Below are 24,296 nucleotides of genomic sequence, written 5' to 3'. Positions count from 1 at the left end.
GTCGGTGGAAGAGGAATGTATAATTCCTTTCTAAGAAGTTTGTATTCACTGTTCTTTAAAAAATTACATATCTATGCAGATAACCTCTACGTTGTTATGGAAAACGCTTTTGCTCTAGGGCCAGTTTTCCAGAGACAAATGAACTGAATTGACATCGATTTAGTGTGAAGCTGAAAGGAGGTGAAAATGCTGCGCAGTGGAGATGGCCGTTGCTTAGGGATGAAGCATCTCCCTGACATGTGCCAGGCTCATTCTAAGCATCGTCGTCTGCAATATCTTGGACGGCAAGACAAGAAATAGATGTCTGGGATCTTCTGGGGAGCTTTGGTTGCCAGTATCAGGATAGATGACCTTTCAAAATGAAGCTATGTAGGCTGATGAAGAGCATCAGAAGAGCCCTGCTGGAACAGACCAATAGTCCATCTGGGCCAGCATCCTGTCTCATGCAGTGGCCAACCATGTCCTTCCCCGATGTTGCCTCCTGGCTCTGGGTTTAGTGCCAGTTTGGTGTAGTGGTTAAGTGCGCGGGCTCTAATCTGGGAGAACCAGGTATTATTCCCCACTCCTCCACTCGCACCTGGCTGGGTGACCTTGGGCAAGCCGTAGTTCTGATAAGAGCTGTTCTTGAAAAAGAGCAGTTTCTGTCAGAGCTCTTTCAGCCCCGCCTACCTCACAGGGTGTCTGTTGTGGGGAGGGGAAGGGAAAGGAGTTTGTAAGCCGCTCTGAGACTCCTTCGGGTAGTGAAGGGCGGGGTATAAATCCAATCTCTTCTTCTTCTTCTTCTTCTTCTTCTTTTCTCCCTTTCCCACAATACAAGAACTTGTGGGCACTCCATGAAATTGCTGAGCGGTCGGGTTAGAACAGATAAAAGGAAGTACTTCTTCACCCAAAGAGTGATGAACACATGGAATTCACTGCCACAGGAGGTGGCGGCGGCTACAAGCATGGACAGCTTCAAGAGGGAACTGGATAAACAAACGGAGCAGAGGTCCATCAGCGGCTATTAGCCACAAGATAGGAACTCACAGGCTGGGGCAGGTGATGCACTGTATTCTTGGTGCTTGGGGGGGCAACAGTGGGGGGGCTCCTAGTGTCCTGGCCACACTGATGGACCTCCTGATGGCACCTGGTATTTTTGGCCACTTTGTGACAGAGTGCTGGACTAGATGGGCCATTTGCCTGATCCAACATTGGCTTCTCTCATGTTTTTATGTGTCACTGTGTTTTGGGTGTCTAACCACAACTAGCTCTTCTCTTCTCTTATGTTCATATAGATGGCTTCTCTTATGTTCTTATAGATGGTAAGGCACCCAACCTTGCTAACATTAAGCAGGTCTGGATCCAGTTCCTGTCTGAATGGGAGCCCTTCTCGGAACTCTCTGTGTATGCCTCCTGTAGTCCATTGTGAGGAGAGTTATGATCCGTTAAATCTCTGTGCTAGCTCTACTCCACCAGTCTCCATTGCAGTATCCCTAGTAGAAGGTTTAAACAACGTGCTGATCCTTACCCATGGTTGGTTCTCACAACCAACGTCAGCCAGTCACAACTAATGTTTTCGGTAAACCTTTTGCTGAACCAGGGTGGTATGAAGATCCAATGCCTCTGCATTTCCCAGCCGCCAAGAGTTTAAGCAAAGCAAACTTTTGAATACTGGATCGGTTTCAAGCTGTATCCTTCATGCTTTGCCCAGGCAATGGAAAACTATTGTACGGTATGTGGTTTCTTTCTTTTTTTAATCACTTCTCAGAATTTACAAATGCGGTAAATCCATGCAGGCATTTTTGCCAACAACGATGGAAATGCTTACCCCATGGAGAACACCATTTAAATTTTAGGAAAGTTGCAATATCCTAATGAGATATAGATTGTAAGGGCTCTTTCTGTAGCAGGAACCCCTTTGCATATTAGGCGACACACCCCTAATGTAGCCAATCCTTCAAGAGCTTACAGAGCTCTTCTTACAGGAACTACTGTAAGCTCTTGGAGGATTGGCTACATTAGGGGTGTGTCGCCTAATATGCAAAGGAGTTCCTGCTACAAAAAGAGCAACCAGGTTGTGGAACTGCCATTTCTGAAGATGGCCGTGATCTGAATTAGACGCCAGCACAGGTGAACAAAGAGCCCCTGATAGTCCTTTTCCACCTCACTATTTCCCGGAGTAGAAAATACCGTTTTTTGACTGCATGCATCTCCCTTATCTTGCCAGATCCTAGGGTTGACAACTCCAGGGTGGGAAATTCCTGGAGATTTGGGAATGGTGCCTGGGGTGGGTGGAGTTTAGGGCAGAGAAGGAAATCAGTGGAGAGATGAGGCCTTACAGAACTCATTTGTTATGAGGGCCGGATCTGACATAAATGTCGGGCCGGGCCATGCGTGTCATGAAATGTAATGCCAGGTAGCGGAGATATAAATTTTCTATATGACACGGGTTTGTTTTTACTTAAAATAAAAACATGCTTACAACATCAGCACTCCTGCAATATTTTCTTTATTCAACAGTGTCTGATCACTGACACCTCTTGCTCTGAATTATGGCATCAAAATGTCTGTGCTCTTGCAATCTTGAGTATGCTGCTCAGGTGTGTATCTGTAAGCTGCAAACCTACGATGACGCAGCAGCAGCAGAACTGGAAGAAGAAACAGAAGACAGCCCAGTTCCACTGCGGGCCTCATAGAAGCCCTCCGGGGGGCCTAATCTGGCCCCCGGGCCACATGATTGACACCCCTGCCCTAGAGGCCACCTACAGAAGCTGCCATTTCCCCCAGGGGAATTGAACTCCACAGCCTGGAGATCAGTTTATTTATTTATTTATTTATTGGATGTATAGCCCGCTCTCCCCTGTGCAACAGGGCTCAGGGCGGGCAACATCAGTATCCACGGCACAATAAATCTAACAGCTAATGAATTCATTAAAACAGTTTTAACCATAATGTTGACACTAAAAGATGGCATCTAAAAAGACAACCTGGCGTCAATGCTCCTCCTAAGCTGTGGAGTCTTCTGAGCAAACATTCTGCTTTGTGAGCGACTGGCATTAAAGCTGTGAGCGAGCGATCCAGCTGCTGCATGAATTAGTTTGCTCTGGAGCTAGGGCTGCCAAGTGGGGGCGGGTAAACCCCCGCTTTGGAGGCCCGATTTCCGCTGCTGCAGAATCGGGCCCCAGGGGGAACTCCGCCCCCCGAAGCGCAGCATGGCTGCGTCACCAGAGGTGACGCGACCACGTCGATCACGTTGGGGGCGTGGCCCCGATCGTTGGAGGGGAAACTCTATGGTTTCCCCTCCGATGATCGGGGCCACGCCCCCAACGTGATTGACGTCACGCGTCACATCCGGGACGTGCTGGCGGCGCGCGCGTGCGTCGGAGGAGAGCTCCCGGAGCCCGGCTATGCTCCCCCACCGGTAAGGATATTAGACTTGGCAACCCTATCTAGAGCCGTCCTTCCTGACCTAGGACAAAAATGCATGAGCCAGGGGCTAAAAAACTGTGAGCTATTTCACACTAACTCATCTTACAGGGAACACTGCCTGGCATTCCCTATGTAGGGGGGAGAGTAAAATCTTATTACTGATCACCTGGAGGAATAGCAGACAAAAACGGGGGTGGGGTGGGAGGAGCAGCCAGTCTAAGATGGAGACTGTCACTGCCTCCGCTGTAAGCCTGGTGGAACAGCTCTGCTTTGCAGGTCCTGCATGACTGCATTGGATCCCGTAGGGCCTGGAACTCGCTTGGCAGAGCATTCCCCCAGGCTGGGGGCCAGGGCGGAGAAGGCCCTGCTTCTGGTCAAGGACAGCTGGATACTTTTGGGGCCAGGGATCTCCAGAAAGTTATTGTCTCTTGGGTGTAAGGGTGTTTGAGGGGTACATCAGGAGAGGCGGTTCCGAAGGTATGCCAGTCCCAGACCGTTTAGGGCTTTAAAGGTTAACACCACCAGGCCCCAACCTGGTGGATCTCTCTGCCAAATGACATCAGGGCCCTTCGGGATCTGATGAAATTCCGCGAGGCCTGTAAGGCAGATCTGTTCTGCCAGGTTTTTGGTTGGGGGCAGCCATGGTTACCCACTGGCTGGCAACCTTCTTCCCTCTCCCCTCTATATTCTGAGTTCCCTTCCTCCTGCCCAGAAGAATAAGGGACCGCTAATCCGGAACCAGGACCCATAATAATAATATAGGAAAATTGCCATCTTGGATTTTTATGTACACTGCAATTTTACTAATGTTGTGTGTAGATTTAATGTTTTGTCTTTTGTCTTTTACGACACGGTGTTTTGTACATCGACGCGAGCCGGGATGGGGTGATTAATAAATCCAATAAATCATCATGCCCAGGGGTCATTTCGTAGAAAAAGAGGTGCAGGAGCTCATTAGCATAACTCATTAGCATAACTTATTTGCATATGCCACACCCCCTGACATCACTGGAAGTGTGTCAGAAGGCAACACCCACCGCTCAGGCTCCACTGGACTGTTTTGGATTGCTAGCTATTGGGGGGGGGGGTGCAGATCTGTCCTTGCAGAGGAGGGAGAGCTTGTGCCTGAATAAAACTTGGTCTTAAAGGTGCCACTGGACTGTTTTGGACCGGGGGGGGGGGGGGCTCTGCAACGTACCTGGCTGCTTCTTGCTCCTTGTGGCCTGGGGCTGCTGGGAGCAGGGGGTGGGGCTTGTTTCATGTGCCCGTCCCCTGGGCTCTTTACTCCCAGAGCTCTGCTCCTGTGCGCTCCAGTGGGAAATGACCCCTGATTATGCCATATTAGAGGATCTCCAGCCCCCACCTTGAAGTTGGCAATCCAACCCGGTCCTTAGCAGCCAGCCATTCCACCTCGGGAAGCTGAGGAGCCCACAAGAAATTCTGTGGGTCCTACTTTCTTCCCAAGGCACCGAGAGGTCAGAGTCCTCGCTGACTACATAACAGACACGCATTCTGCCAAAACCTGTGGTAAGAATCAGCGCTTTTATTTTGGGAGAAGAGGTGCCGAAACTCTCGAGAGGGAAATGAAGTTTTCAGTCTGTGCACTGAACACTCATGAGCTTTTAAACATTTGAAAAAGAATTTTGCCAAAGAGCTTCCGGAACGCCGTCTGACCGTGTTCCCCCATGGAAAAAAGCCCCCGGTGATATAAACTAATGTTAGTTGCTAGTTAGTCGATACTGCGGACTGCCAAAAAGACAAGTCAGTGGGTTCTAGATCAATTCAGCCTGAACCCTCCCTACAAACTGAAATGACTAAACTGAGGCTGTTGTCCTTTGGTCACATTATGAGAAGAGAAGAGTCACTGGAAAAGACAGTAACGCCAGGACAAGTTGCAGGCAGCAGGAAGAAAAAGAGGAAGAGAAGGAGGAGGAAGAGGAGGAGGAGGAAGAGATTGGAGTTAATACCCCACCCTTCACTCGGAGTCTCAGAGCAGCTTACAAACTCCTTTCCCTTCCCCTCCCCACAACAGACACCCTGTGAGGTAGGCGGGGCTCTGAGAGAAGAAGAGGAGGAGGAGGAAGAGATTGGAGTTATACCCCACCCTTCACTTGGAGTCTCAGAGCGACTTACAAACCCTGTGAGGTAGGTGGGGCTGAGAGAGTTCTGAGAGAAACTGCTGTTTGAAGGACAGCTCTGACAGAACTATATAGCTTGCCCAAGGTCATCCAGCAGCTGCATGTGGAGGAGTGGGGAATCAAAACCGGTTTTCCCAGATTAGACTTCGCACACTTTAACCACTACACCAAACCACTACACCAACACGAGATGGAGTGACTCCGTCAAGGCATCCACACGGCTCAGTTTGCAAGACCTGAGCGAGGCTGTTGGTGACAGGACGTTCCGGAGGACATTGGTTCACAGGGTCACCGTAAGTGAGAAGTGACCTGACAACGCAGTAACACACTCACAACATTAGTCGCATTCTTCTCTTTTGAGAGCCCCCTGGCCCCCGAACTAAGAAGTAGGGAAGGAATGTGGGGTATACGTGTGAAAATTGCATCTCTGCTCTCAGACTATCTGACAACGGTTCACTCCAGACTAAAAGACATTCAGAACCAAGCGTATCCCTGAATAACCCCACACTGGATTCCACTTCTTGGTCACACCAGCGAGTGACGAAAAGCCAAGGAGGAGGCTCCGTACAACTCATGAGTGCCTGCTCAGCAGAGGGCTGGGTTGACCTGACCTACTAACAGTTCCTTTCCAGCTGAAATGACTCAAGAAGCAGAAACCGGAGCTGAATTTTGACTTGAGGGGAAATCGGCTCACACTTGAATTTCTTTCAGGCTGGCGGCCTAAAGGAGAGGGGGATGAGGTTAGCCTCAGGGCCACGTCCTGGGATGGAATGACACGTTACGATAAACACGGAGGAGCCACCAATAGTCACACCCTTGTGTTTTGCGGTCCCATCCCCACAGGTCTGCCAGCTCTGGGTTAGGAAATTCCTGGAGATTATGGGGTACAGCATGGGGAAGGCAGGGTTTGGGGAGGAGAGGAACCTCAGTGGGGTAATGCCATCGGGTGTCCACCCTCCAAAGCAGCCATGTTCTCTGGGAGAACTGATCTCTGTCGTCTGGGGATCCGTGGCAATTCCGGGAGATTCCCAGGCTTCACCTGGAGGTTGGCAACTCTACTTGTGAGCAGGGCTATTTTTGGGCAGGAACGCACAGGAACGGAGTTCCGGCTGGCTCCCGAGTTGGCCACGCCCAGCAGGAACTCATTAGCATAACAGGCCACGCCCAACTGCAGAAACTCATTAGAATTGGCTACCTTAGGGGGTGTGTGGCCTAACATGCAAAGGAGTTCCTGCTACAAAAAAAGGCCCTGGGTTTTGACAACAGACAAGGTCAACAGAATAAGAAGCAAAAGGTGGGTGTGGCTGGATGACCACACTTCTGGTAACATGGGGGTGCGGCCTAATATGCTAATGAGTTTCAGTTGTTGGGTGTGGCCTATTATGCTAATGTGTTCCTGCTGGGCTTTTTCTACCAAAAAAGCCCTGCTTGTGAGGATCCCTGAAACTGATGACACATCATTGTGCATTTCTCTACCCTAAAGAGCTGTAGCCAATGAGTAAGGTTGCCATTCTCCAGGAGGGGCCTGAAGATTTCACAGAACTGCAACTGACGTCCAGGCTACAGAAGTCAATCTCCCCTGGAGAAAATGGTTGCTTTCGGAGGGTGGACTCTATGGTATTTTACCCTACAGAGCTTCCTCCTTTCCCCAAACCTCACCCTCCACAGGCTCTGCCTCCCAAATCTACAGGAATTTCCCAGCCTGGAGTTGGTAATACTATGAGGACAGGGAAAAACCCACCCTCCTCCTCCTGATGATCATCCATCTTGATCTAGCAAGACACTGCCGGTGCGGTCAGACGGCGTGCTGAGAGCAGGTTAAACTGCTCCGGTTCTGACTGGATTATATTTGATCTGGATAATCGCGATCACACTTACCTCCCTTATCCCGCTTTACCGCGCAGTCGCAATGCTCCCCGCTATCTACACTACTGACGTGCGGAAGCATGCATTGGCGGTTTTTTAAAAAAATTTCTGTTTGCACATGCGCATAGGCACTCATACGTAGAATGGGGGGGAACTATCATGGCGCATGTGCAGAACCACCAGGGCAAATCAATCCTAACCCCACCAACAAAAGACTTCCATTTAAATGTTTGACCCGAAAATGGCCTCCGTGAGATCCCAAACTCATCTAAACGCTAAAACAAATGCCAGTTTTCTAAACGCAGTGGTGGAGCTCCGCCTATGCGCACACCGCCAACACATAAACAAAATGACGGGTGAAAAGCGGAAGCCTCGGGCAGCTTTCGAGCGGGAAGGGGGTTTAAACCGGAAGTGGCTTGACATCAGAGGAGTGATCACACAGAGGGAAAATGTGGCTTTAAACAGGAGAGCTGAGAAAACACCACTTTGGGACCTGGTAACAAAATACTCTGGGTTAAAGTGGTTTTGAGCCGGAAACCAACGGCTGGGGATGGAAGGCAGATGTTGACTGTGTGATCGAGCAGATAAAATCCATTACTGAACCGTCACAACACCAGATCAAACGGCGCGTCTCAACGTGTTTACAACATATTACACTGCTAATTTTAAAAGTAGCCCAGATTTATCATAATGTGGTATTCGCCTAGGGTTGCCAGCTCCAGGTTGGGAAATACCTGGAGATTTTGTGGGTGGGTCCTGAGGAGGGCGGGATTTGGAGAAGGGAGGGACTTCCATGGGGTTTAATGCCATAGAGACCACCTTCCAAAGCAGCTATTTTCTCCAGATGAACTGAACTCTTTCGCCTGGAGAGCAGTTGTAATAGTCGGAGATCTCCAGCCACCACCTGAAGGTTGGCACCCATACATTCTCCTAACACACCAGCCAGAGGTCTTCCACAGATCTGTACCCAGTTTCAGCCACATTCTAGGTCCTGTGAGATCTCGACTCAAGAGGCTTGCAAACAACACTCAGGCGTTCAGATCTAAGAAATCTGTACCTCGTGTGTGAATTGCAAAGGGGCAGCCTTTTGGCCTGTTGTAGAAAAATGAAGAAGAAGAAGGAGGAGGAGGAGGAGGAGGAGGAGATTGGATTTATACCCCGCCCTTCACTACCCAAAGGTGTCTCAGAGCGGCTTACAAACTCCTTTCCCTTCCCTCCCCCTCCCCACAACAGACACCCTGTGAGGTAGGCGGGGCTAAGAGAGCTCTGACAAAAACTGCTCTTTTTCAAGAACAGCTCTCATCAGAACTACAGCTTGCCCAAGGTCATCCAGCAGCTGCAAGTGGAGGAGTGGGGAATCAAACTCGGTTCTCCCAGATTAGAGTCCACCCACTTAACCACTACACCAAACAGAAGCCCAGCACCTTAAAGCACCTTAAAGCCTAACAGCATTTATTTCAATATCAGCTTTCATGAGGCACAGCTCATTCCTTCAGATCTGAAGAAGGTCCGTTGGACTTGTGTTTCGTCAACCCCTTGGAAAGAAAGGGGGTTGGGGAAGCTAGGTCTATCGGCAGCTACTAGCCATAGTGGCTAAAGGGAACCTCCACATTCAGAGGCAGTCCACCTCCAGAAAACACTGCCAGGAGGCAACATCATGGGAAGTCCTCGGTCTCTATACTCTGGCGTTGGCCCTCCAGACAGAGGAACTGGTTGGCCACTGCGTGAGATCGGCGCTAGACTAGATGACCACCGGTCTGGCCCAGCAGGGCTCTTCCTACTAAAGAAGTGCAGCATGTCTCAAGACTTTAAGGGAAGTGGGAGTAGCGAAAGCGGCCTTGCCGTGTGCCCGGCTTCGCTCGGCATTTTCAACTCACCATGTACTCCATGTTGGAGGCCGAAGGATAGACTTGGCCTCTCAGCTTATTATGAAGCATCAGGATCTCCTCTTTGTCCGATCTGGAGATGGCCCTCTTGGTCCTCGAGTGGGGCTGTCGATCCTGGTACCGGCTCAGGAGGCTTTCCAGGTGGGTGGCATTGGGCAGGAACAAGCAGTGGACTCCGTGGACTAAGAAGAGCAGGCCGAAGGGGAGGACGGTCCAGGACAGAGCGGGACTTCTGGCCATTCTTGGCTCAAGGAGAAAACACTCCCTTCAAAGGAACTTCTTATGATCTAGAATATAGGGGGAAGAACAGGGGGGATTAGAGTTGCCCGCTCTGGGTTGGGAAATACTTGGAGATTGATTTGGGGGGCGGAGCCTGGGGAGGGGACCAATGCTCCCTCTAAGCTACGGAGTCTTGTGAGCAAAAATTCTACTTTGTGAGCTACCGGCATTAAAGTTGTGAGCGAGCTATTTGGCTGCTGCATGAATTAGTTTGCCCTGGAGCCATCCCTTCCTGAGCGGAGACGAAAATGTGTGAGCTGGAGGCTAAAGAACCGTGAGCTAGCTCACACTAACTCAGCTTAGAGGGAACACTGGAGGGGAGGGACCTCGATGTATAGCACAAGAAGAGTTGGTTTTTATACCCTACTTTTCACTACCCGAAGGAGTCTCAAAGCACCTTCTCTTGCTCTCCCCAGAACAGACACTCTGTGAGGTAGGTGGGGCTGAGAGAGCCCTGAGGGAACTGTGACTGACCCAAGGGCACCCAGCTGGCCGCATGTGGAGGAGTGGGGAATCAAACCCGGTTCTCCAGATTAAGGTCTGCTGCTCTTAACCACTACACCACACTAGCTCTCATAGCATCATAGACCGATTTCCCAAAAGCAGCTGCGCCGCCCTCACTCTTCCCCCCCGCCCATTGTATTTGTCAATTTCCCACTACTTGCTGCACGGCCGCATTTTGACCTGCAGCATCCCCCGATTTCCCCCGCGTCTTCTCGATCTCAAAAAACAAGGCTCAAGAAGACACGGGGGGAAATCAGGGGATGCAGGGGGGTTTTTTGTAGAAAAAGCCCAGGAGGAACTCATTAGCATAACAGGCCACACCCAACAGCAGGATCTCATTAGCATATTAGGACACACCCCTGACAGCACACCGCTCCTTAGCATATCAGGCCACACACCCATGCAGTCCCTTGGCTTGCCTGGGCACCCTGCGGCTGTGGGGAGCCCGTGTAAGCCAGCCCTTGGACAGGCCAGGGAAGGCACAGGGAGGAATCTCAGAGTGGCTTACAAACTCCTTTCCCTTCCCCTCCCCACAACAGACACCCTGTGAGGTAGGTGGGGCTGAGAGACCTTTGACAGAAACTGCTCTTTTTCAAGAACAGCTGTTATCCGAGCTACGGCTTGCCCAAGGTCATCCTGCCAGGTGCAAGTGGAGGAGTGGGGAACCAAACCCGGTTCTCTCAGATTAGAGTCCGCGCACTTAACCACTACACCAAGCATAGTTTAAACAAGGAATATATTCAAAACCAACAGTAGGCTCTTCTGATATTCCATATATAGTGTCCATAGACCTCCAAACAGAAAGTGACTGCAACAGAAGACTCCCACTGTGGAAAGAATAACAGTCAAATGCCTCTCCTGGGTATAAATCAAGTGTTTCAATGATCTATACACACTATCGGGTTGTGACCACTAACCCTTCTTTGCATTTCAATGAATATAATATATAGTTTTGAACATAGTTGTGAATTGTAGATGGTCTTTACTTGGTGGGTGTTGTTTATGGCTATACTTCTACACTAAGGGTTCCCTATTGTCTTTGGCAGGGCTATTTTTGAGCAGGAACGCATAGGAACGGAGTTCCGGCTGGCTCCCAAGTTGGCCACGCCCAGCAGTAACTCATTAGCATAATAGGCCACACCCAACAGCAGAAACTTATTAGGATTGGCTACATTAGGGGTGTGTGGCCTAACATGCAAAGGGGTTCTTGCTACAAAAAAACCCGCCCCGGGTTTTGACAACAAACAAGCTGAACAGAATAAGAGGCAAAAGGTGGGTGTGGCTGGATGACCTAACTTCTGGTAACATGGAGGGGGGGCCTAATATGGCAATGAACTGTGTTGTCGGGGGTGTGGCCTAATATGCCAATGAGTTTCTGCTGTTGGGTGTGGCCTATTATGCTAATGAGTTCCTGCTGGGCTTTTTCTACCAAAAAAGCCCTGGTCTTTGGTAATTTTAAAGTGGGCAATGGGGAGTGCAAGACCTCCCGCAGCTCCAGACGGCTGCTGAGCGGGGCTTCCTGTGTTCAAGAACGACCGCTCACGTGCACAGCTTAGAGGGGGCACTGGTCTGGAGATAAGCTGTACTTCCAGGGGGTCTCCAGGTGCTACCTGGAGATTGGCAACCGTAGGGGGAAATGTCTTTCCAGTTGGCATCAGAGAGACATTTGACTGACTATTGATTGACCATTGATTGTCATATTTTCTCCAGGATTGATCTATTTGTTTTGTTTTGTTTTCCCAGCATTCCAAGAGCGCGGCCTGATAGCAGCTAGCCATATTCTATGCCTACTGAAGCCTGCAAAACGTCCTGCCCATGGTGCACAGAAAGAAGCCTGGAAAATACAACCCTCCCCCTTTCCCCCTTAACATTCAGCTCAATGAAGAGTTCCGGAAAATGCAAAAGCTCTCCCACTGTGCGTTGCCATTTTGGTTGGTATCATTAAAAGGTTATCACATGGCTATGTGTTTTTTTTTGGGGGGGGGGTTGGAGAAAATTGAGTTGTTTTAAATCTGAGACTGAATACAATCGTTGCAGCATGAGATCCCTTGAGTTTTTCTCTCTTTTTTTTTTGGTCCACTCTAACAAAAAGCACAAAACCACTTTTTAAAAACATGTTTTCTCGTACATGTAAGAGCACTTTGAGACTTCAACTTCTCAGCACGGGAATCATCGCAATACATCTTTTTGTATCACTCATCTAACGTCAGAAGTCCCAGACCATGTGGGGAAAATTCATGGCCTGTCCGCCTTTCCAAACCAGCTTTTTAATTCCCAGAAGTTGCAATACTGCGGTGTGGGGAAGAGCCAAACAGCGGCCACATCTTGTGTGGTCCACAGCTTCTTGTCATTGCCCAAGTAGTGCGGAAAGGTGCATGCAAAAACTGCCTTCCATGGAATCAGGCCATCCGTCTGTCTCGCTCGGTATGGTCTGCTTCGACCGGCAGTCGCTCTCCAAGGTCTCAGGCAGAGGAAGGTCTTTCTCAACATCTGCTGAGATCCTTTTGTCAACTGGAGATGCCAAGGATTATGTAATTTTCTGTACCGCTTAATGTACTGTGTGAATACTGATGCTCTGCTTCAGTTCTTTCTGCTGGTTCCAGACTTCTAGAACCTTAATGCATTGGTTATCGACTTGAAACGTTTTGTCGATTGTGCTGACTCACTATGTGGAATCCTTCTTGGGTCCCTGTGAGAAAGGCGGACTATAACTAATATAAATAAAAGGATTGAACCTGGGAGTTTCTGCATGCCAAAAGCAGGAGCTCAACCACAGTCCACGCGTCAGAATGTATCCTTGAACCTCATGCAGTAATGTAAACAGAACTGGTTTTAAAATAAATGGATAGAAGTGGGGATTTTCCAAGTTCCAGCAGGAGCTCTAGGCCCTTATGCAAAGGAAGAGACCACTAGGGCTCAGTGGCAGAGCCTCTGCTTGGCGTGCAGAAGGTCCCAGGTTCGATCCCCAGCGTCTCCAGTTAGAAGGACCAGGCAGTAGGTGATGGGAAAGACCTCAGCCTGAAACCCTGGAGAGCTGCTGCCAGTCTGAGTAGACGTTGATGGACCGATTCAATATAAGGCAGCGTCACATATTCATGTGTATACCTGTTGGGATTCTGAGATTCAAGATCGATGGTCGTTTTGCAAACACAAGAGTCACATTAGTAAAAGAAAAATATCTTTACTACAAAACAAAATAAAGCATGGGTAAGGTACTTTGGATAAAAGAAATAAAACAAAAGGTTACATGCTTACAGTCACTTTCAGTACTACTTGCTAAGAGGTACATCTTTCTATCTATCTATCTTGGCTTCTAGTGGGAGCTTCCTGTCTGTTTCACACACAAAGAGCTATAAACCTTGTGAATATATTAATGCTAGATCAAAGCATTTCCACAAGCAAGTTTTTAATTGACCAATACAAAGGTTACAGGTCACTTCATTAGGGTAAGCAACTCCCACAAACTTTCCCGCCGTAGAATACATTATGTAACGTAACATCCTGTTTCCTAACAAACAACACTTAACTCTGTAATGACTGAAGTGTAAGCAGCTTGAAACTCCAACAATACCCCTGTGCTCAGCACCTTAAACGACCCTGAACTTCAAGTTATGGGGGAGGCAAGGCAGCCGAGGGCCCTTCTTAATGGAAAGGGTTGGCAGATGTTCCCCAAGAGGTAGGGCTGAAGAGGTCAGACATCAGTGGTGAGCCATTTCTGCCTGGCAGAACACAGAGGCAGTTCCTCCTGCCAGCTCCCTGGATCCTGAGTGGCTTATGCGAAGAGACGCCAAAAATATCAGAGCAGTGGAAAGACCCATTTGCTGACGACGATTTTGGGTTTCATTTCACTTTATTTTTGTCGCTGCTGCAACATCGCCACTTTGACGTGCAGGTGAGCAGCTGACTAAATACAGGGGGGTACTGAAGCCGTGGGGAGGGGGAGGCAGAGAACTATGATTTGGAATTTCTTTGTAGAATGGAGAATTTCCCCCACTGCTCTAACCTTCTTCCACTGCTGGTCCATATGCCTGGGAGTCCCTCCTACGGGCCCCACCTTTTTGCTCCAGTCCCTGTCTGAAATCACGCCTTCCTTGCATCGGTGGTTGGTCACTGCCTCTGCTTTCCACCTTTGCCATATAGGGAGAGCTCCCTCCCACCTGCCACCTGCCCTTCCCTGGGAGAAATGAGAGGAGAGCTCTCGTCTTCTGCAGAGTGGGGCTTTAGCATAAGAACATAAGAGAAGCCAATGTTGGATCAGGCCCATCCAGTCCAACAGTCTGCGTCACACAGTGGCCAAAAATACCAGGGGCCATCAGGAGGTCCACCAGTGGGGCCAGGACACTAGAAGCTCTCCCACTGTTGCCCCCTCCCCAAGCACCAAGAATACAGAGCATCACTTGCCCCAGTCTTTCCCATATTTTGACCTGCATTTTGAGAGCATGATTGTGGAAGAATCTGACAGAGAGCTCTGACAGAATGATAAAAGGGTTGGGACACTTTCCCTATGAGGAAAGGTTAAAGCACTTAGGGCTCTTTAGCTTGGAGAAAAGACGACTGAGGGGTGACATGATTGAGGTTTACAAGATTATGCATGGGAAAGAGCAGGTAGAGAAAGAGGTACTTTTCTCCCTTTCTCACAATACAAGAACTCGTGGGCACTCCATGAAATTGCTGAGCGGTCGGGTTAGAACGGATAAAAGGAAGTACTTCTTCACCCAAAGAGTGATTCACACATGGAATTCACTGCCACAGGAGGTGGTGGCGGCTACAAGCATGGCCGGCTTCAAAAAGGAATTAGATAGGCATATGGAGCAGAGGTCCATCAATGGCCATTAGCCACAAGGTATAGATAGGGGCTTTGGGGCAAGTGATGCTCTGTCTTCTTGGCGCTTGGGGGGGCCAACAGTGGGAGGGCTTCTAATGTCCTGGCCCCACTGGTGGACCTCCTGATGGCATCTGGTATTTTTGGCCACTGTGTGACACAGAGTGTTGGACTAGATGGGCCTTTGGCCTGATCCAACATTGGCGTCTCTTATGTTCTTATGTTCTTATGAAGAAGAATGTGTATATCTTTATCTACTGATGCAGTTCTGTGTCCCTCAACGATTGCTGCCCCCTCGCCCTAATCATGGTATCCCCATGTTGGTGAGACACAGGCAGTGTATAAAGAAAAGAACTTTCCGGCACTCTCAGCCTTGCCACTCTGTCCTGCACTAGGGCTTCCAACTTCCAGGTGAGGCCTGCAAATCTAGAATCACAAGCGATTTCCAGATTACATAAATCAGTTCCCCTGGAGACAAACGGCTGCTTTGGAGGCTAGATTCTATGACGTGACATCTCTGCTGATCTCCCGCCCAAACACTGCCCTCCCCAGGCTCTGCTCAGAAATCACCAGGAATTTTGCAACCCTACGACATCGAGCGGCCTCATTCTGAATCAGACCCTTGGTCCACCAAGGTCAGTATTGTTGACTCAGACTGGTGGCAGCTCTCCAGACTGGTGGCAGCTTTCACATCACCTCCTCCCAAATCCTTTTTAGCTGGAGATGCTGGGGATTGGATTTGGGACCTTCTACATGCCAAGCAGAAGCTCTTCCAGTGAGCTACAACCCCTCCCCCAGACATTATTATTTGGACCAAGATCCTCCTCAAATGATTATTGCTCCCTGGCAGAGGTAAGCTCATTTTAAAATTGCCTGGAGCCGAATCTTGGTTTAACCCCCACCCCCTAGGCCAAGCGTAAAAGGCATCGTGCTGGGCAGCTCTGCTTCAGTCGTTTAAACCCACCAAGTGCTTTCCAGCCAGTTCCATGATTTTTTTGGGTGTCCTGACACATTCAAGACACATGCAAGAAGTGAAACACTTCTTCCGATGTGTGACACATCTCGGCTAAAAGTGTAGGAGGAGAGAAATGGAGGCTGGATCTGCAACCCATACAAAGGACAGCTTCTTGGGAGAGGATCCCTTCAGAGGGCCCCCGGCTTCCCAAACCCGACAGGGCCGAAACCTCGTCCCCATTCACATTCTGTGCATCCAAAGACCACCAACGGGCCTGCCCGAGAACTCCCCTCTCTCTGCCCCTCGGCTTTCTCAATTGGCAATTTCGGTTTCCGCAAGACAAACATTGCCTTCACCTCATTCTCTTTGCAGCATTGTTCGTTTCCCCGGAACCTCCCTCCGGGCGAGAGGCTGGCTTGGGTGTAGAGCTAACCCCGAGCCGTTACTTTTGTAGACGGCCTGACCCACTTCAGGAGACAATTCCTACTTTCAAGAGACTCCTCCGAGGGGTTATAAATAGACGCTCTTATACGAGTACCGGCGGCCTTTGAGCGGAGGCCCTTTTCCGAGGCTGCCTGCTTTTGAGGCACAGCGGTGCTCCGAAGCAGACAGTGAATACGGGCATCTGACCAGGGAGGCTCTGTTTCCTCAAGCGGGAGGCCGGGTCTCTGCTCGAGGGAAACAGTAAAGTTACAGAGAGAGCCAGAGTGCCAAGCTGACGTAATGTTTGCCAGTGCAGAAAGAGAGAGAGAGAAGAGGCCCCAAACCGATCCATTTATGCTGTGGATGGAGGAGGGGGGAGAGTCTTCCAGGCTGATCCTCAGCCACCCTGGCTCAAGCGCTCCCAGCAACTCGTCCCTGGCCCACCGGTGAACAGACGGAGCGTTGTGTCCACCTTTTTCACAATCCACAGAGCCATCCGTCTGTCTATGGAATAACCTGAAAACAGCTCGTTATTTGCAGATTCCAGGGAAGGGTCTGTGGTGCAACAGTGGCTAAGAGAACAGGCTGCGATCAGGGAAGTTCCTGGTTCGAATCTCACCTGGAAGTAGGTTGAGAAAAGGCATGTCCTTTTAGGCTTTGGACCGCTCCTCCCATCCTTGGTGTCAGGTAACTGTTTAAGCTGGTGGCATACCAGAAGCAGCATCCCGGCTCGAACACAAACCAAAAATGGGCCATTTTGTGCATTTGGAGGAAGTGCTGAGATCCACACCTATCGCCTCGACTACCACCAATGAGAGATGGTTTTGAGGTTCAGGGCAAGGTTTGGATGCAGTTTAGAAGAAGATTGGATTTATACCCCGCCCTTCACTCGGAATCTCAGAGCGGCTTACAAACTCCTTCCCCTTCCCTTCCCCACAACAGACACCCTGTGAGCTGAGAGAGCTCTTGACAGAAACTGCTCTTTTTCAAGAACAGCTCCGACAGAACTATGGCTTGCCCAAGGTCATCCAGCAGCTGCATGTGGAGGAGTGGGGAATCAAACCAATTCTCCCAGATTAGAGTCCGCACACTTAACCACGACACCAACTGGTTCTCAACACCAACTGGCTCTCGGTTTATGAATGAATGTAAAGAGAGAGATATCAGGGTCACATGCACCCCTTGGTTTCCAGTTTGAGTTGGGAAATCTATCTTGGACCCCTCTGCTCACTGAGCAGTGTTGGCTAGTCTTGCCGGCTCCAGGTTGGAAAATTTCTGGAGTTTTGGGGGTGAGCACCAGGGAGGGTGGGTTTTTGGGGAGTGGAGGGACCTCAGCAGGGTATAATGCCATAGATTTCCACCCTCCAAAGCATCCACTTTCTCCAGGGGAACTGGTCTCTGTTGTCTGGACATCATTTGTAATTCCAGGAGATCTCCAGGTCCCACGAGGAGGTTGGCAACCCCAATGGGCCTTCTCTGAGAAGAACCAAAAAGGGTGGCATGCTATGATGGGTGGGGGCAGCCTTGATGGGTGGTACCCATGGCCACCTTGGTAATGCCACGGGTCTTCCTATGCTCCCCTCTTCGGCCCAAATTAGCCCCATTAGCTAAGACAAAAATGTGTGAGCTGGATGCTAAAAAAACCATGAGCTGGCTCACACTAACTCAGCTTAGAGGGAACACTGATCCTGTCCCCTCTCAGCCTCCTCTTCTCCAGACTGAACCTTCCCAAGTCCCTCGGCCTTTCCTCGCAGGGCTTGGTGGTCTCCAGGCCCCTGATCATCCTCACCGCTCTCCTCTGCACCCGCTCCATTCTGTCCACATCCTTTTGGAAGTGAGGCCTCCAGAACTCTTCTTGTGATGACAACCCCCCACATAGCATAAGTTAAAGTGGCCTCAGAAGAGCATCTCTGTAAACGGGCCCTCTGAGTCATTTCTTAAAAGATGATCATCTTTCCGCTTGCGCCTGCGCACGGCAATGTGCACTTTCCTGTGAGAGAGCCATTTACGAGACGCATGAAGTGTCTTATGAAAAGGACAGAAAATTGGGGGAAGAACAGCTGTAAACACAGGGGTTGGCGAAAACAGCCCCAGCGCATTTCCCTTTCCCATCCAGTCTCCTGTCACTGGCCATGGCCAACGGCCAGATGTTTCAACTGCAACATGATTTAAATGACAGGGGGAGATTACTGCAGGCATGTGCGAAGCGTCGGGCCAATTCGACATTCCTTGGCATTCCCCAGAATCAAAAGAATCAGGATCGGTTATGAACTTCGGAACAGCTGTGTCGGATCAGACTGATGGTCCATTTAGCCCAGCAAGGCCAACGAGCTGGGCACGGAGGTAGGTTTGCCAACCTCCAGGTAGCACCTGGAGATCTCCCAGGAAAACAACTCCTCTCCAGACTACGAGGACTAGTTCCCCCGGAGAAAGCAGCTGCTTTGAAGGGTGGACTGTGTGGCATTATACCCCACCAGGGTCACTCCCACCACCAAATGCTGTCCTCCCCAAGTTCCACCCCCAACTCTCCAGGCATTTCCCAACCAGGAGTTGGCAACCATATAGTAAAGGTAAACGTTTCCCTTGCTCGAAAGCCAGTCAAATCTGACTCTAGTGATGCGGTGCTCATCTCCATTTCCAAGCCAAACAGCCAGCGCTGTCCGAAGACATCTCCGTGGTCATGTGGCCGGCATGACTAAATGTCGAGGCACACGGAACACTGTTACCTCCCCACCGCAGCGGTACCTATTTATCTACTTCCAGTTTCTTGCTTTCTAACTGCTAGGTTGGCAGGAGCTGGGGCCAGAAATGGGAGCTCACTCCGTCACGTGGCACTCGGGTCTCGAACTGCTGAAGTACCGACCTTCCGGTCTGCAGTTCAGCATCTTAACCACTTGAGCCACCGCAGCCATATACTATATACGGAGGCGAAATTCCCCCCATCCCCCAATGGTTAACCTGCAGCACTGGAATCCAGAAAGTTATGGCTGGTTTTCTAGCAGCAATCCCATCTGTCTTTGTTCTTAAACCCTAAGCCAAAATTCAAGCCCTGGGAGTGACTGTTCCTTTCCCACCATCTCTGGCTCCTCCCTTAATCCCTGATATGTGGACCTCGAAGGCCCTAAAGACATTCGATCTTCCTAGAGGTGGCCAGATGGCTAGGCCTGTGTTAATTTTATGCAGGGCTATTTTTGGGCAGGAACGCACAGGAACGGAGTTCCGGCTGGCTCCCAAGTTGGCCACGCCCAGCAGGAGCTCATTAGCATAATAGGCCACACCCGACAGCAGGAACTCATTAGGATTGGCTACATTAGGGGTGTGTGGCCTAACATGCAAAGGAGTTCCTGCTACAAAAAAAGGCCCTGGGTTTTGACAACAAACAAGGTCAACAGAATAAGAAGCAAAAGGTGGGTGTGGCTGGATGACCACACTTCTGGTAACATGGGGGTGCGGCCTAATGTGCCATTGAGCTGTGCTGTCAGGGGTGTGGCCCAATATGCTAATGAGTTCCTGCTGTTGGGTGTGGCCTATTATGCTAATGAGTTCCTGCTGGGCTTTTTCTACAAAAAGAGCCCTGAATGTATTCATATTATTTATAGCCTGCTGTTCTCACGAGGACTCGAGTCGGATTACACAGAGCGAGTCAGTACAATCGACGAAAATGGGATACTCAACAACCAAGGCATTCGGATATTAGAACTACCAGAAAGAGCTGAAGTGTAGTATAACCACTCACAGGACACATTAAGCAGTACAGGATTGCATAACAGGATCCTACTTACAATCAGCTACACACAGCAGTACAGACCGCAATCCCAATCATTTGTCCGAGTAACCATTTTGTGCAGTGAACCATTTTGTGCAGTGAAACCCCAGGACCTGTGCAGAAAAGCCCTCTTGAAGAGTTCAGTTTGGCACAGTTTGCGGAAGGCCAGGAAAACTGGAGCTTTCCTAGGGTTGCCATCTCTGGGGTGGGAAATACCCAGAGACTTTGGGGGTGGAGACTTGTTATGTATTGGGCTGGAGACGGGCTGAGCTTGGAGCTCTGGAACAATAGACCACCGGGATTCTAGAGGTAACCAATGAGGAGACAATGTTATGTAAATAGCCTATCATTGGGAGTGGGGTGTGTGTGGGTGAGGTTTTTTCATGCTACTTAAACAGGGCAGTTGCCCTGGAGTCTTCAGTCTCCACGCCAGTGTTCCCTCTAAGGTGAGTTAGTGTGAGCTAGCTCACAATTTTTTAGCCTCCGGCTCACAGATTTTTGTCTTAGCTCAGGAAGGGTGGCTCCAGAGCAAACTAATTTATGCAGTGGCCAAATCGCTCGCTCACAACTTTAATGCCGGTAGCTCACAAAGTAGAAGTTTTGCTCACAAGATCCACAGTTTAGAGGGAGCATTGGTCCATGCACTTAACCACTACACCGAACTAGCTCTCCCACTACACCAAACTGGCTCTCTAGTGCCTAGTGGCACCTTTAAGACTAAAGGTGTCCAGTGGCACCTCTAAGACTAACACAGTTTTATTCTGGGTGTAAGCTTTTGTGTGCATGCACACTTCTTCACACTTCTTGTGTGCATGCACACTTCTTCAGATGCTAATCTGAAGTCCATCAGAACATGACGGCCACGCCTTTACCACAGTTCCAAGATGTGCAGGGCCAGGCAGTGATTACTCATCACCGCCCACGGGGGGAAATTAGTATTCTGTTCTATGGGCCATATTCGGAGGCCAGCTCCCCGAGAGCCATAAGTCATGTTGCTCTTCTGTGTACAAATGCGTCTGCATCTGTGTCCCTCCCACCCTGACGCAAAAGGAATGCTCTGCTCTTTATGCACCTTAAATTAAGCAAACTGTCTACATTTCTTTTTTTCTCCAGCTGGGTGCTTGGCTATGGCTCCTCTGTCTTGTGATAAAGAACCAGACACCGGGTTTTCCGATCCAGAGGAGTTTCACGAATCTCTCGGCAGGGAAGCAGCAGTGTCCAGTCACCGCACATAACTGAACCACCGCATGGTTCCTTAATCGGCTGGGATCCAGCTCCGCAATTAGAGACAGCAAAAACGAGAGGGAAATATACCTTTTAAAAAAACCAAACCCTTGATTTGGTTTCATAACCTCTGCTGTTAACACAAATCATTATAATTACTCAACTCTGTTTTCCCGTTGTTTCCAGGGGAAACCTTTCTAGCTGCATCTTCCCTCCCTCGTTCGATTGGGATGAACTTCCAGAGTCTCTCTGTCTCTGCCTACCTCATAGGGTTGTTGTGAGAATAAAATGGAGGTAGAAGGAATCAGGTATGATGGCCTATGCTCCTCAGATGTTAATGTACACCAAAATAAATATGGTCACAGTCCATAGACATGCAAAAATAAATCCACAAGAACTGCACAGTGCGCTCAATATTTCTTTAACAAAAATCGTGAAGTTACGGACACATAAGCTTTAATCTGTCTGAGAGATGTTCTCCTCCATTATTTGTGCGAGGTAATAGGTGAAAATGTTATCAAACTCCATGTGAATTGGGCCGCTTTTCCACTGAAGTGCAATTTTTCATACATTATCAAACTATTGGTTAGAAGAAGACGTCTGTCGAAACGGCACTGCATTCCGGAGACTACCGTCCTGTTGTTGTCACCTTCTATCTTTATGTACCTGAATCTATAACTTGAATGTATTATTATTAGTTTTGTACTTTCATATTTATAACTTCACGGTTTTTGTTAAAGAAATATTGAGCGCATTGTGCACAGTTCCTATGCTCCTCAGAGCCAGTTTGGTGTAGTGGTTAAGTGCACGGACTCTAATCTGGGAGAACCGGGTTTGTTTCCCCACTCCTCCAGTTGCACCTGGCTGGATGACCCTGGGCAAGCCATAGTTCTGTCAGAGCTGTTCTTGAAAAACAGCAGTTACTGTCAGAGCTCTCTCAGCCCCACCAACCTCACAGGGTGTCTGTTGTGGGGAGGGGGAGAGAAAGGAGTTCGTAGGCCACTCTGAGACACCTTTGGGTAGTGAAGGGCGGGGTATGAATCCAATCTCCTCCTCCTCCTCTTCTTCTTCTTCAGAGGACTTGAGACAGAGATGATACATTCAGGCCAGTTGTAAATGGCAGTGGTGGTACAGTGTAGGGCTCAGAGCACCGCACTAGGACTCGGAAGACCCGAGTCCAAATCCCCACCCTGCCTCAAAGTTCACTGGGTGATCTCCAGCCACTCAAGCGCACGCGGTGAACCTATCTCACAGGGTTGTTGTGAGGGTAAAAGGAAGACAGGAGAACCATGTATCTCACTCTGAGCTCCTTGGAGGAAAGATGGGGTAGAAAAATGTCCCAGAATCTAAGGCGCACCTCTTCCTGCTGTGCTCTGCCAGGGGCTAAAAACCAGGCAGAGCCCTGGCAAGGAAAGGGATAGGTTACCTCAACAGTTTAGGCTTGCCAACTCTGGGGTGGAAAATTCCTGGAGATTTAGGGGAGTGGGGAGGGGCGGGACCTCAGCAGGGTATAATGCCAGAGAAAGCAGCCATTTTCTTGAGGGGAGCTGATCTCTCTTGTCTGGAGTTCAGTGATCCTTTCAAAAGATCTCCAGGCCTCACCTGGTGTTATATATTGGGATTGAATCATCCCTGAACGAATCACCCCTAGAGACTGGCTGAGCTTGGAGCACAAGAACAATAGCCGGCCAGGACTCTGGAATAAACCAATCAAGGAGTCATGTTTTGTAAATAGCCTATCACGGGGAGTGGGCGTGTGGGGTGTTTTGCATGCGTATGAGCAGGGCTCCGGCCCTGCTTGAGTTGTCTTAGAGTTGAGCTGAAATCACTAATAAACAGAGGTCATTTCGGGGGGGATCGCAGGGGATCGCAGTTCCCCCGGGTGAGGTACGGGGGGTGGGGCGCATGACGAAGCCCCGCCCCCTGCTTCCGGCCGCCCCGCTTCCGGCCCTCATTCAGCCAGGAGGAGGCAGGAGAAGAGGGAGGGTAAGTTGCTTCCTCCCCACCTCTCCCCACCCCTGCCTGCCTGGGGACAGGGAGGGCCTTGGCGGGGCTTCCTTGCACTCCCGCCGGCCTTGCAGGTCCACCGCCGGGCCCCTCATGGGGCTTGGCAGTGGAGCTGCAAGGGGGGGGCGGGGATTCCCCCGCTTCAGACCTCCGATTACCGGCGCGCCGGAATCGGGGCCCGGGGGAAACCCCACCCCCACGTGCGCGTCACCCGGAAGTGACGTCGCACGCTGGGGGCGGGGCCACGCGATTTGAGGGGAAAACAAAGAGTTTTCCCCTCAAATGGCTGCCATTTGAGGGGAAAACTCTTTGTTTTCCCCTCAAATCACGTGGCCCCGCCCCCAGCGTGCGACGTCACTTCCGGGTGACGCGCACGCGGGGGTGGGGTTTCCCCCGGGCCCCGATTCCGGCGCGCCGGTAATCGGAGGTCCGAAGCGGGGGAATCCCCGCCCCCCGGCTGCATTTGGCAGCCCTAGGCATATGCTAATGAGTCATGCGAATGAGTTCCCCTAGCTCTTTTTCTACGAAACGACCCCTGCTAATAAACTATGAGCTGATCACTATACGCGTCTCGAACCCAGTATATTTCACCTGGAGTCTGGCAAGCCTACAGAACGGAGGAGGACTCGAAGGCAGTGCCAGCTGGGATGCAGAGGCCCACCTCCTCCTGATCAGGGGCCTCGGAAGCGGCCGCTGCTGCCTGTACCCTTGCAACCTCTCCGGGTCCTTCCTCAGTCTGGGAAACGCTCTGCTCCCAGACTGTCCCGCTGTGCCTAGGCAGCCCGCCTGCTGTTCCCTCCGCTCCAGATTCTTGCCGCTTTCCCCATTTCGAAGGGCCGGCCTTTGCCAATAACACTCAGATCTGCCTGCCTGACCTTCTCTCCTGCTTCCGTCCGGCCCAGCTACCCAAACTCCTGCAAAAAGAAAAAATAGATTTGGAAAATGAGAAGCTGGTGTCCGACTGGCCGGTATGTGCCTCCAGCCTCTTCCGAAGGGACCTGCTGCCCTCTAGTCAGCT

At 50.2% G+C, this 24,296-nt stretch overlaps 1 protein-coding gene across 1 annotated transcript in view; it reads right to left on the bottom strand.

Annotated features, from left to right (window-relative positions):
- Positions 1-24,296, bottom strand: part of CRISPLD2 (cysteine-rich secretory protein LCCL domain containing 2) — a gene marked incomplete at its 3' end in the record, with an annotated part of 75,697 nt that overhangs the window by 45,140 nt on the left and 6,261 nt on the right. The window contains exon 2 of the mRNA XM_015411281.1: positions 9,290-9,585. Within this exon, the coding sequence (XP_015266767.1) occupies positions 9,290-9,538 (249 nt within the window). The remainder of the gene's footprint in view (positions 1-9,289; positions 9,586-24,296) is intronic.

Source organism: Gekko japonicus, unplaced genomic scaffold (assembly GCF_001447785.1).
Source record: "Gekko japonicus isolate JY-2015 unplaced genomic scaffold, Gekko_japonicus_V1.1 scaffold1958, whole genome shotgun sequence".
NCBI lineage: Eukaryota > Metazoa > Chordata > Lepidosauria > Squamata > Gekkonidae > Gekko > Gekko japonicus.
Note: the sequence above shows the minus strand (reverse complement) of the source record. Positions and strands in the feature narration are given on the sequence as shown.